Raw genomic sequence first — 14597 nt, 5'->3', positions numbered from 1 at the left:
TATTCCGTAATGTCAAAGTGGAAGATTAATAAAACATTTCAAAACTAAAATATATTTATTGTATAAGTATTGAGCCCCTATGTTTAGGCAAGCCTAAATGAGTTCAGGAGTAAAATTTGGCTTAACAAATCACATAAAAAGTTACATAGACTCACTCTGTCGACATGATTTTTAAATGACTAACCCTTCCTCTGTCCCAGATACATACAACATCTGTAAGGTCCCTTAGTCAAGTACTGAATTTCAAGCACAGATTCAACTACAAAGACCAGGGAGCTTTTCAAAAGCCTCATAAATAAGGGCAGTGATGGGTAACAATAACAAATCAGACTAGCGTGTACGCTGGGAGTCGGGAAGCAAGTTCAGGGAGTGTATTTAACAAATAGATTTACATATAACAAACCAAGAAACACGGGTAGCGTACAGACATGGACACTGGAACAGAAACAATAACGGCTAGGGAAAGAACCAAAGGGAGTGTCATATGTAGGGAAGGTAATCAGGCAGGCGATGGAGTCCAGGTGAGTCTGATCTGTCGCTGGTGCGCGTAACGATGGTGACAGGTGTGCGTAATAATGAGCAGCCTGGTGACCTCGAGCGCCGGAGAGGGAGTATACGTGACACAGACATTGAATATCTCTTTAATCATGGTCTAGTTAATAACTATGCTGTGTATTATGTATTAAACATCTCAAAGATACAGTCGTCCTTCTGAACTGAGCTGCAGGAGAGGAATGAAACTGCTCAGGAACGTTACCACGAGGCCAATGGTGATTTTAAACCAGCTACGGAGTTCAATGGCTGTGATGGGAGAGAACTGAGGATGGATCAACAATGCTTCTACACCTGCATTGCTTGCTGTTTAGGCTGGGTTTCTGTACAGCACTTTGAGATATCAGCTGATGTAAGAAGAGCTATATAAATACATTTTATTTGATTTGATTGTGACTTCACAATAATGACTTAAATGACAGAGTGAAAACACAAAATATTCCAAAACATGCATATTGTATGCAACAAGGCACTAAAGGAAAACTGCAAAAAACAGGGCAAAGGGATACACAGGCAAAAACCTAGAGCAAAACATGCTTCAGTCTGCTTTACACCAGACACTGAGAGAGGAATTCACCTTTCAGTAGGACAATAACTTACAACACAAGGCCAAATCTACACTGGAGTTGCTCACCAAGAAGATAGTGAATGTTCCTAAGTGGCCAAGTTACAGTTTTTACTTAAATCTACTTGAAATAGACTTGAGAAGGGCTGTGTAGCCATTATCAACAACCAACTTGACAGAGCTTGAAGAATTTTGAAAAGAATAAATGCAAATATTGCACAATCAAGGTGTGTAAAGCTCTTAGAGACATACCCAAGAAGACGCACTGCTGTAATTGATGCCAAAATGAAATGTGTTTATGTATGGACTCAGGGAGCTGAATACTTATGCAACAATTATATTTTAGTTACTTAATTTTTATTAATCTTACAAAAAGAAAAAATTATATTTTTTGGTCCACTTTGACGTTACAGTATTTTGTGTAGATTGTTGACAAAAAAATGACAATTCAATCCATTTAAATCCCACCTTGTAACAATAAATTGTGACAAAATCCAAGAGGTCTGAATACTTTTGCAAGGCACTGTATATATAATTAGATAAACACGAAGATTATGAAATAACGGGTGTTTGAACAGTGATCTGCTTACCTTCCCCAGTAGGACCACCATCTTGTGTCTCCAGCGTCCTTTGTTGAGTGAAGCAACTCTGATCCATAGGTTGAGCTGAGAGTTGTACATCCACACGTCTCTGCCGTTGATACGACCCCCTGGAACAACACGCACAACACCGTTAGCCTTGACACTGAGTAACTCAGGATGATGTTAGCCAACTGAGCTCAAGCCTAGGCATTAACTCTGAGAGCTAGCCAGAGTGTCAGGCAAAATTACTCAACACGTGAGTGTAGTTCACCGAACCATCTCTGCTACACCAGTCTTTTTAGCTAACTTGTCATAGTCTTCTTTGGTTGTTTCCACTAATCTCAAATTTAATTGTATTGACACACAGCAATAGCCAAAAAAACAAAGCCTGTATCAACCCCAAGATAAACCCTTGGTTCCAATTCAAACCAATTCCATCAAATAAAGACATTTCTTCATAAATAGAATAAGTTGATCTTGAGCAACATCCAAACTGTGAATGGGTTATGTACAGTGAGGGAAAAAAGTATTTGATCCCCTGCTGATTTTGTACGTTGGCCCACTGACAAAGAAATTATCAGTCTACAATTTTAATGGTAGGTTTATTTGAACAGTGAGAGACAGAATAACAACAAAAAAATCCAGAAAAATGCATGTCAAAAATGTTATAAAATGATTTGCATTTTAATGAGGGAAATAAGTATTTGACCCCTCTGCAAAACATGACTTAGTACTTGGTGGCAAAACCCTTGTTGGCAAGCACAGAGGTCAGACATTTCTTGTAGTTGGCCACCAAGTTTGCACACATCTCAGGAGGGATTTTGTCCCACTCCTCTTTGCAGATCTTCTCCAAGTCATTAAGGTTTCGAGGCTGACGTTTGGCAACTCGAACCTTCAGCTCCCTCCACATATTTTCTATGGGATTAAGGTCTGGAGACTGGCTAGGCCACTTCAGGACCTTAATGTGCTTCTTCTTGAGCCACTCCTTTGTTGCCTTGGCCGTGTGTTTTGAGTCATTGTCATGCTGGAATACCCATCCACGACCCATTTTCAATGCCCTGGCTGAGGGAAGGAGGTTCTCACCCAAGATTTGACGGTACATGGCCTCATCCATCGTCCCTTTGATGCGGTGAAGTTGTGTTGTCCCCTTAGCAGAAAAACACTCCCAAAGCATAATGTTTCCACCTCCATGTTTGACGGTGGGGATAGTGTTCTTGGGGTCATAGGCAGCATTCCTCCTCCTCCAAACACGGCGGGTTGAGTTGATGCCAAAGAGCTCCATTTTGGTCTCATCTGACCACAACACTTTCACCCAGTTGTCCTTTGAATCATTCAGATGTTCATTGGCAAACTTCAGACGGGCATGTATATGTGCTTTCTTGAGCAGGGGGACCTTGTGGGCGCTGCAGGATTTCAGTCCTTCACGGTCCCAGCTGCCTTGAGATCATTGACAAGATCCTCCCGTGTAGTTCTGGGCTGATTCCTCACCGTTCTCATGATCATTGAAAATCCACGAGGTGAGATCTTGCATGGAGCCCCAGGCCGAGGGAGATTGACAGTTCTTTTGTGTTTCTTCCATTTGCGAATAATCACACCAGCTGTTGTCACCTTCTCACCAAGCTGCTTGGCGATGGTCTTGTAGCCCATTCCAGCCTTGTGTAGGTCTACAATCTTGTCCCTGACATCCTTGGAGAGCTCTTTGGTCTTGGCCATGGTGGAAAGTTTGGAATCTGATTGATTCATTGCTTCTGTGGACAGGTGTCTTTTATCCAGGTAACAAACTGAGATTAGGAGCACTCCCTTTAAGAGTGTGCTCCTAATCTCAGCTCATTACCTGTATAAAAGACACCTGGGAGCCAGAAATCTTTTTGATTGAGAGGGGGTCAAATACTTATTTCCCTCATTAAAATGCAAATCAATTTATAACATTTTTGACATGCGTTTTTCTGGATTTTTTTGTTGTTATTCTGTCTCTCACTGTTCAAATAAACCTACCATTAAAATTATAGACTGATCCTTTCTTTGTCAGTGGGCAAACGTACAAAATCAGCAGGAGATCAAATACTTTTTTCCCTCACTGTATTTGGGTTGAAATGTCAAGGCCACATTTAGTAAGGCACAGCTGACACAGTACGGTTACAGGCACACAATAATCCGATTATTATGGCTAGTCAGATTAATATAATAATTTTATTTAAACCTTTACATGCTTTGCAAGAATCATTTCCCTAATAATTATGTTTACATGAACACAGGCTACCTGACGGCACTCTGATAAATGCAGAAAAAAATTGCCAATGAATATGTATGTTCGACCACTGCGAGCATGTTATTTTTGGGAAGATTCTGAGTTCCAACATATAAAGTTTGTATATGAAAACTACTTCTAAGACGCAAACATTTAGGAGGCTCACTCAGCTGGTGCTAACACGTGCAGATCAAATATACCGCTGGAAAGCCATTTAAGGTGTTATCATGTCCGAATAATTAAAAAGATTGCTCAGAAAACCAGGTGTTTTATGAATCGTATGCCTACTGCCAGTTTAATATAAAAAGTATTACTGTGCAATGTATGCATGTAAACATACTCATTGTCTTATCTGAGTAAAAGGTTTGAGCTAGGCTTTATGGGCAATCCTGCTGATCAAAGTGTACTTCGACACGGAGCAAACAACACACATACGCATGTCACGAACACACAAACACACAAGCACCATGGCTCTTTACAGGTGCTTACAAACACAACACACACAACATGCATGACACAAACATGCACAACCTGACTTTTTGCAGGGCCTTCAAACACAGCACATACGTATAGCACATGCATACCCCTGTCTAGCACAACACTTTAAATGAGAAACAGGATATCTTCATTTTTATAAAGCAGCAGTCGGATTATTTCCCCAACTCCCGGTCTCTGGGCAAACATGTACTTTAAGGAACAGTTTTTTTCTATTGTCCTCAGTGAGAAGGAACAACAACATGTGTAGCTATTAAGCCAACCAGGTTACAGACACATTGCCAACAAGCCCTGACCCAACCTCTCTCTCTCTCTCTCATAAAGCCTGAGTCAATCAAAAGGCCCCACTGATCCTTGCGAAAAACAAAGACACGGCACCGAACAAACACTACTTTTTTGCTAACACGAGAGAGAAACAAAGGGATAGATATAGAATAAAGCCGTAAAAACACCAGGAAAAGTTAAACAAATCAGGTTTTACACTGTTACCCTATATTTTAAGGAAAAGAGGTGCAAACTTTAACTTAGAAGCAGTAAAGTACTGTGCATTAGTTCCCTCTGAAGTAATATGAAGATGTTGGGAGATTGACATGAATGCTGAGTGTCAGAGAAAGAAACACTCATCAGAATCATCCTTCTAAACAAATAGATGGTTCAGTGTTTGTGAGGCTATGTTGAGAGAGAGAGTGGAGGAAAAAAGACTAACCAGTGTGACCATGCATGTTAGCCAGACTCAGCATCAACAAAATCGCACAACAACAAGATGAACAACAATAAGCAAGTAAACCAGGCAATAAGTCATATTGTGACATAATTACAATATATGATACATAAAATATAATTGCTAAGCTGTTAAACAATAAGATCAGTAGTCCCATCTACATTTCCCCCCTCCAGTTCTAAACTGAGATGCCCCAACTGAAAGGAGGAGCAGCTGATTTAATAAAAGGACTTAACATAGTACAATAGTTGGGCTTATCTTCTAACAATGAAATTAAATGATTTCTCAATCCGTCACAGTCTGTTGGGCTTAGAATGGGTGTTTAACCATAATTAAGAAAGGGTGGCTGTGTACTGCAGTAAACAGCAAGATATACAAGGCTGGCCAGCAAAAACAAATGTGTTGGTATCTTTTTTTGGACTCGCCAAGACAGTTAACTAGTTGTGTTCATATGTCCATTGAGATAAACCCCTCCTATTTGTGAAAATTATGTCTGAAACATAATGATACGTGGCTGCCACCTGCCACCTATTTTAGGTGAAGATTTAGGAAAAGACACAAGGAGAAGTCATGTTATCAGTAATAGTACACAGCCATTGTTACTTTTTAGTGGTGGGTAGTGGTATGTGACTATTGTATAACCCTCTAATAGTTGTGTCTGTCTGTCATTCAGAACACAAGGTATCGATGACTACCCTATAGGCCCCTATTGGTCTCCAAAGATCAAACAAAGCATATGACAAGAACCAGTTTTCTAGACAAAAAAACATCAAATACTTCAAAGTACACCATGACATTGAACCTACTCATAAGCCTTTCAAACCAGGTCTGTTCTCACAGGAAGCAAGTGTTGGTCACATACTCCTAATCATGAGCTCGTGGAGAGGAACAAACTTGCGCGCTACAAACACCCCTTAGGAAATGTCAAGGAAAGGGGCATCAAGTAAAGAATGGCACTGGAGTGAATAGCGACCATTTTACGGGCTCATGACCAATTGTGCTATTTTGTATTTTTTGCACTGATCTGACATTTTTTTGTACATAATGTTTCCTCCATTTCCTATGATCGAAAAGAGCTTCTGGCATCAATACAGGACAAAGATCAAATCTCACAACACCGGCTCTGATGCTCATCGGCTGTGTCAGCGGTTACAAACTATCATGGATTACAAAGGGAAACCCAGCCGCGAGCTGCCCTGTGACGCGAGCTTACCAGATGAGCTAAATGCCTTCTATGCTCGCTAGGTAACCAACACTGAACCATGCATGAGAGCACCAGATGTTCCGGACAACTGTGTGATCCTGCTCTCCGTAGCCGAAGTGAGAAAGACCTTTAAACAGGTTAACATTCACAAGGCCGCAGGGCCAGGTGAATTACCAGGACGCGTACTCAGCGCATGCGCGGACCAGCCTGCCATTTTCAACCTCTCCCTGACCCAATCTGTAATACATACACGTTTCAAGCAGACCACCATAGCCCCTGTGCCAAACAACGCCAAGGTAACCTGTCTTAATCAAATGGCTACCCAGACTATTTGCACTGACAGCCCTTTTTTTTGCACTGACTCTGTTGCACTGGCTCTATACATACTCACTGGACTCTACCCACAAACTCACACATACTACACTGACACACACACTACACTGACACACACACTACGCTGACACACACACTACGCTGACACACACACTACACTGACACACACACACTACACTGACACACACACACACACACACACACACACACACACACACACACACACACACACACACACACACACACACACACACACACACACTACTCTGTTCATTATCTATCCTGATTTCCTAGTCACTTTTACCCCTACCTACATGTATATACACTATATATACAAAGATATGTGTACACCCCTTCCAATTTGTGGATTTGGCTATTTCAGGCACACCCATTACTGACAGGTATATACAATTGAGCACACAGCCATGCAATCTCCATAGACAATCATTGGCAGTAGAATGGCCTTACTGAAGAGCTCAGTACTTTTCAACGTGGCACCGTCATAGGATGCCACCTTTCCAACAAGTCAGTTTGTCAAGTTTCTTCCCTGCTAGAGCTGCCCAGGTCAACTATAAGTGCTGTTATTGTGAAGTGGAAACGTCTAGGAGCAACAACGGCTCAGCCGTGAAGTGGTAGGCCAAACAAGCTCACAGAACAGGACTGCCGAGTGCTGAAGCGCGTAGCGTGTAAAAATCGTCTGTCCTAGGATGCAACATTCACTAACGAATTCCAAACTGCCTCAGGAAGAAACGTCAGCACAATAACTGTTCGTCGGGAGCTTCATCAAATAGGGGAGAGGTGTTGTGCCATGAGGTGTTGCTTTTACATTTAAGGATTTTGAAGTTTTTTAAAGCCAGGTTTGCTGTTCACTTGAGCAATCTGAGATAAAAGGTAGTTCCATGCAATCAGTCTCTCCTTTACTTTTAGCCAAGAGAGACCGGCATGCATACTATTGATATTATCCCTCCGATTACAGTGAAGAACATGTTTTTCTAGCTCCTTCTTTGCAGCACCTGAGCATATGACTGGGCAATAATCAAGATAAGTTCAAACTTGAGACTGCAGGGCTTGCTTTGTGGAGTGTGGTGCCAAAAAACCAGAGCATTTCTTTATCAAGGACAGACCTCTCCCCATCTTTTTAACCATTTAATCAATATGTTTTCACCATGAAAGTTTACAATCCAACGTAACACCAAGTAATTTATTCTCCTCAACATGCTCAACAGCCACATTATTCATTATCAGATTCAGTGGAGGTCTACAACTTAGGGAAAACTTTGTACCAAATACAATGCTTTTAGTTTTAGAGATGTTCAGGATTAGTTTATTACTGGCCATCCATTCTAAAACAGACTTAAACTTTTTGTTTAGGGTTGCAGTGATTTCAGAGATGTGGACGTGGTTGCTTACGTGTATAATGTTGAATCATTAGCATACATTGACAAACAGGCTTTACTTAAGGCTTGTGGTAGGTCATTAGTAAAAATAGAAAACAGTAGAGGGCCAAGAGAGCTCCCCTGCAGTACAGCACACTTTACATGTTTAACATTAGAGAAGCTTCCATTGAAGAAAACCCTCTGTGTTCTACTAAATAGATAACTCTGAATCTGCGACATGGCAGTTTGAAAGCCAATAACTAGTTATGGTCGATAATATCAGAAGCTGCACTGAAATCTATCAATACAGCTCCCACAATCTTATTGCTATTCATTTATTTCAACCATTCATCAATCATTTGTGTCAGTCCCGTCATTTGTGTTATCCAGCATGCTGAAAGTCAATCAAATGTCAGTCAAATGTATTTATAAAGCCCTTCTTACATCAGCTGATGTCACAAAATGCTGTACAGAGACCCAGCCTAAAACCCCAAACAGCAATGCAGGTAAAGTATGTTATTAATTTGTTTACAGATAAATAGTCAGCAACAAGCCTATTGGTCGGCTGTTAGAACCAGTAAAGGGTGCTTTACCATTCTTGGGTAGTGGACTGACTTTGTCTTCCCTCCAGATCTGAGGACAAAAACATTTATCCAGACTCAGATTAAAGATATGACAAATATGAGTGGTAATATAGTCTGCTACTACCATCCTCAGTAGCTTTCCATCTTAGTTGTCAATACCAGGTGGTTTCTCATTATTGATGGACAACACTAATTTGTCCACCTCACCCACACTAACTTTACAAAATTCTAAATGACAATGCTTTCCCTTTATTATTAGGTATTTTATGCATGAATGATGGCTTGCAGTTTGTTGTAGGCATTTCATGCCTAAGTTTGCCCACTTTGCCAATTAAAGAGTCATTAAAGTCATTGTCAACATCAAACGGTTTTGTGAAAAATGAGCCATCTGATTCAATGAAATATGGAGTTCTGCCCATAATTTCATTTAAAGTAGTCCAAAGCTTTTTTCCATCATACTTTAAATAATTTATCTTGGTTTCTTCTTTTTGTTCAGTTTAGTCACATCATTTATCAATTTACAGTAAGTTCTCTAATCAGATGTGCAGCCAGACTTATTTGCCACTCCTTTTGCCTCGTCCCTCTCAACAATACAGCATTTCTATTCCTCGTCAATCCACGGGACCTTAACAGTTCTAACAATCAGTTTCTTAATAGGTGCATGCTTATAAATAACTGGAAGAAACGATTCATAAATGCAACAAGTGCAGCGTCTGGATGCTGCTCATTACACACATCAGACCAACAAATATTTATTGCACCGTGTATGATCTCTTATATACTATTTTAGGCCCAGCTTTGGAAACGTTGGCTTTTCTTTGTAACCTGCTGATTTTGTACCTTTGCCCACTGATAAAGAAAGGATCAGTCTATAATTTTAATGGTAGGTTAACTTGAACAGTGAGAGACAGAATAACAACAAAAAAATCCAGAAAAACGCATGTCAAAAATGTTATAAATTGATTTGCATTTTAAATGAGGGAAATAAGTATTTGACCCCCTCTCAATCAGAAAGATTTCTGGCTCCCAGGTGTGTTTTATACAGGCAATGAGCTGACATTAGGAGCACACTCTTAAAGGGAGTGCTCCTAACCGCAGCTTGTTACCTGTAAAAAAGACATGTCCACAGAAGCAATCAATCAATCAGATTCCAAACTCTCCACTATAGCCAAGACCAAAGAGCTCTCCAAGGATGTCAGGGACAAGATTGTAGACCTACACAAGGCTGGAATGGGCTACAAGACCATCGCCAAGCAGCTTGGTGAGAAGGTGACAACATTTGGTGCGATAATTCGCAAATGGAAGAAACACAAAAGAACTGTCAGTATCCCTCGGCCTGGGGCTCCATACAAGATCTCACCTCGTGGGGTTGCAATGATCATGAGAACGGTGAGGAATCAGTCCAGAACTACACGGGAGGATCTTGTCAATGATCTCAAGGCAGCTGGGAGCATAGTCACCAAGAAAACAATTGGTAACACACTACGCCGTGAAGGACTGAAATCCTGCAGCGCCCGCAAGGTCCCCCTGCTCAAGAATACATACACATGCCCGTCTGAAGTTTGCCAATGAACATCTGAATGACAACTGGTGAAAGTGTTGTGGTCAGATGAGACCAAAATGGAGCTCTTTGGCATCAACTCAACTCGCCGTGTTTGGAGGAGGAGGAATGCTGTCTATGACCCCAAGAACACTATCTCCACGGTCAAACATGGAGGTGGAAACATTATGCTTTGGGGGTGTTTTTCTGCTAAGGGGACAGGACAACTTCACCGCATCAAAGGGACGATGGATTGGGCCATGTACCGTCAAATCTTGGGTGAGAACATCCTTCCCTCAGCCAGGGCATTGAAAATGGGTCATGGATGGGTATTCCAGCATGACAATGACTCAAAACACACGGCCAAGGCAACAAAGGAGTGGCTCAAGAAGAAGCACATTAAGGTCCTGAAGTGGCCTAGCCAGTCTCCAGACCTTAATCCCATAGAAAATATGTGGAGGGAGCTGAAGGTTCGAGTTGCCAAACGTCAGCCTCGAAACCTTAATGACTTGGAGAAGATCTGCAAAGAGGAGTGGGGCAAAATCCCTCCTGAGATGTGTGCAAACCTGGTGGCCAACTACAAGAAACGTCTGACGTCTGTGATTGCCAACAAGGGTTTTGCCACCAAGTACTAAGTCATGTACTTATTTCCCTCATTAAAATGCAAATCAATTTATAACATTTTTTACATACGTTTTTCTGGATTTTTTTGTTGTTATTGAACTCTCACTGTTCAAATAAACCTACCATTAAAATTATAGACTGATCATTTCTTTGTAAGTGGGCAAACGTACAAAATCAGCCGGGGATCAAATACTTTTTTCCCCCACTGTATGTCCTCTAAGCTTTTTCTCTGAACATTTACAGCAACATTTTTCCCATTCCTGTCTCTTCTGTAGATTTATATCCTTGTATTGCTACTGCTGTATCATCAAAGGAATTATCTAAGTGAGTCTCAGAGATAGTTTATACAGTTGAAGTCGGAAGTTTACATACACTAAGGTTGGAGTCATTAAAACTCATTTTTCAACCACTTCACAAATTTCTTGTTAACAAACTATCGTTTTGGCAAGTCGGTTAGGACATCTACTTTGTTCATGACACAATTAATTTTTCCAACAATTGTTTACAGACAGATTATTTCACTGTATCACAATTCTAGTTGGTCAGAAGTTTACATACACTAAGTTGACTGTGCCTTTAAACAGCTTGGAAAATTCCAGAAAATGATGTCATGGCTTTAGAAGCTTCTGATAGGCTAATTGACATCATTTGAGTCAATTGGAGGTGTACCTGTGGATGTATTTCAAGGCCTACCTTCAAACTCAGTGCCTCTTTCCTTGTCATCATGGGAAAATCAAAAGAAATCAGCCAAGACCTCAGAAAAAAAATAGGTTCAAGTCTGGTTCATCCTAGGGATCAATTTCCAAACGCCTGAAGGTACCACGTTCATCTGTGCAAACAATCGTATGCAAGTATAAACACCTTGGGACCACGCAGCCGTCATACCGACTCAGGAAGAGATACGTTCTGTCTTCTAGAGATGAACGTACTTTGGTGCGAAAAGTGCAAATCAATCCCAGAACAACAGCAAAGGACCTTGTGAAGATGCTGAAAATTTGTGGGCAGAACTGAAAAAAACTTGTGCGAGCAAGGAGGCCTACAAACCTGACTCAGTTACACCAGCTCTGTTAGGAGGAATGGGCCATAATTCACCCAACTTATTGTGGGAAGCTTGTGGAAGGCTACCTGAAACATTTGACCCAAGTTAAACAATTTAAAGGCAATGCTACCAAATACTATTTGAGTGTATGTAAACTTCTGACCCACTGGGAATGTGATGAAAGAAATAAAAGCTGAAATAAATCATTCTCTCTGCTATTGTTCTGACATTTCACATTTTTAAAATAAAGTGGGGATCCTAACTGACCTAAGACAGGGATTTTTTACTAGGATTAAATGTCAGGAATTGTGAAAAACGGAGTTTAAATGTATTTGGCTAAGGTGTATGTAAACTTCCGACTTCAACTGTAAATGAATGTTATCTGTTGTTAGCAAGTTATTGATTTCATTAACCTTATTTCTAAGGTTAAGTATATTAATTTGGGCTATTTTTAGCCCTTTCCTGGGTAACTTATCAGAGATAGACATAATATAAGAATAAATAAAAAAGCATGAAAATAACTTTGTTCGGCTAATAAAGTAAGTCAATCAGGCACTTGTGAGTGTCAGTTGGTCCACAGTATGTGTGTGTGTGTGATGTGGGCCTAAGCTACTGACCTGGAAACTTAGCCCTCTCACTTCTCCCAGATTGTTGGGAGGGAGGGTTGACAATTACCCTGCTGTAGCAAATTCCAACGGTCTCTGGCAGCTTTCATGGCTGAGATAAGTTATTTTTGCCTTGGCACACAGCTTCCGAGTTGTCCTTGTTGAGGAAGATGTTGGTTCCTCTCAAGTTCTTGGCTCTCTTCAGAGCAGCCATCTTATCCTTGAACCTTAGGAACTTGACCACTATTGGCCTGGGTCTGTCACCTGGGCTGGTTACAGGTTTTCCAGTCCTGTGGGCGTGGCTCCACCTCAATCTTCCTATGATCCATCTGCAGCTTTTCTGTGATAATATTTCGCCTCAGACTCTGTCCAGTTCACATGTAGAGACTCTGGTATGCCATCCACAACAATGTTTTTCCATCTGGACTGTCCCTCTAGAATAGATCATCTGTTTTCACAGTCATTGTTAATAATGATTAACAGACTTTGCTGATGTCATCTCTCGCAGACTTACAGTTTGTTGTCATCTTGCTGCAAGCCTCTTTCAGGACATCCACCTCTTCCTGGTAGAACTACAAACTGTTGTTAAGGTCCTGGACATTTCTGGTCAGATCGTCCATTCTTTTGTTAGTTGAATCGACTATTATTTGGATAAAGCTCTTGAATCTATTTTCCTGTTGCTGTGACGACTGCTTTTAGACATATTTTTGTTGATTTAAAAGATCACGCACCTGTGATAGAGAAACACTGTCCTCTTCATTAGATTTTGATGGCATGGTAGCAACGTTGGCTAATGCTGGTACTCCATTCAGCTCAAGCCAGGACAGGTCGCAGGGCAGATGGAAAACAGCAGGGATTTAAAAAGCCACAAGCCCGGGACAATCCGCGGTCCCAGCCACAAGGGTTAACCATATCGCTGGCTGTGTTCAAGCTGTCAAGGAAGCCTAGCTAGCTTGATAGCAGCTATGCTAGCAGACCAAGCAGCTTCAGACAAACGTGGCTAACTGTCGACTTTTGATACAGTTTACATTCATATAATCAGGGAGAATACAGCCAAATTCAGCTAAGAAATGTTATATTCCTATAATACAAAACATGGTTGGTTTGGTTGACGTGTTCAAATGGCCACCCAAATGTCCCACTGACACCAGTTCAAGTTAGGATTCCCACAACGGTGAGTGGAGAGGTGAACTGTTTGGTCATATTGATCCTTGACAGTGAGTGTTGTGAGCTCAAGTATGCAGTCACTGTGGGAAAGACAGTCATGTCCAGGGTCATGTTTAGGGTTAGAATGTAAAGGTGATTTATTTGAACACGTTCTCAGAAACGTGGCAAGAAATTGTGATTTCTTAACTAAGCCACCTGTGATGCTGATTCTGAGCCACATTGTCCTGCTCTTCCACGCATGTCATTGCTAACGTTGCTAACTGTCGACAGTTGATACATCTTCCTATCATACAAAACATGTCATTCAGGAGACCGATAAAATTAACCGTTGATCAAGTATTATGGTCATGTGGTTAAAATCTTCCATTGACATTAATGCATGACAATTACATAAACGTTCCCCTCAGGATTCCCTTAGAGGAGAGTTGACAGACAAACTATTGGCCAGATATTGTGGTCATTGACAGTGAGTGTTGTGAGCTGAATTATGCGGTCAGTGTGGGAAAGACAGTCACGTCCAGGGTTAAGGTCACAGTCAGAGACAGTAACGGTCCAGACAGACTGGAGGGTTCCATTCTCATCTCATTCTGATCCTATTTCAGACTGGGCTTTAATGCAGCTGTACTGCTGCAGTGACACCCTCCAGAGAAGGTGAGTGTGAGAGAGCCAGAGAGGGAAGGGGACAGAGGGAGAGAGAGAAAGAGAAAGAGAGAGAGAGAGGGATTGATAGCGCACACGTGAGGACTTGGCACAAGTAGAGCAGAAGACATAAACAATGCACTCTTTCCCTCTTGGCAGACCGTGAATCTCTCTCTCTTTTTCCTTTCTTTGGCTCTTTTCTCCCTGTAAGTTGGCAGATTTGTAATTTTAACATGTTTGTTATCTGAGGCTAATTAATTGCTGAGCAAAAACAATCCCAATTAGCACCAATGCTATGATGTAAACCCCCCCAATGTACATTAA

General features: G+C 41.2%; 1 protein-coding gene across 3 annotated transcripts in view; it reads right to left on the bottom strand.

Annotated features, from left to right (window-relative positions):
- Positions 1-14597, bottom strand: part of LOC115169339 (kelch-like protein 24) — a 59696-nt gene that overhangs the window by 27448 nt on the left and 17651 nt on the right. For all 3 annotated transcript variants that reach the window (XM_029724862.1, XM_029724863.1, XM_029724861.1), the window contains one exon: positions 1708-1826. In XM_029724862.1, the coding sequence (XP_029580722.1) occupies positions 1708-1826 (119 nt within the window). The remainder of the gene's footprint in view (positions 1-1707; positions 1827-14597) is intronic.

The sequence above is a fragment of the Salmo trutta genome, chromosome 31 (genome assembly GCF_901001165.1).
Source record: "Salmo trutta chromosome 31, fSalTru1.1, whole genome shotgun sequence".
NCBI classification, from domain to species: Eukaryota; Metazoa; Chordata; class Actinopteri; order Salmoniformes; family Salmonidae; genus Salmo; species Salmo trutta.
Note: the sequence above shows the minus strand (reverse complement) of the source record. Positions and strands in the feature narration are given on the sequence as shown.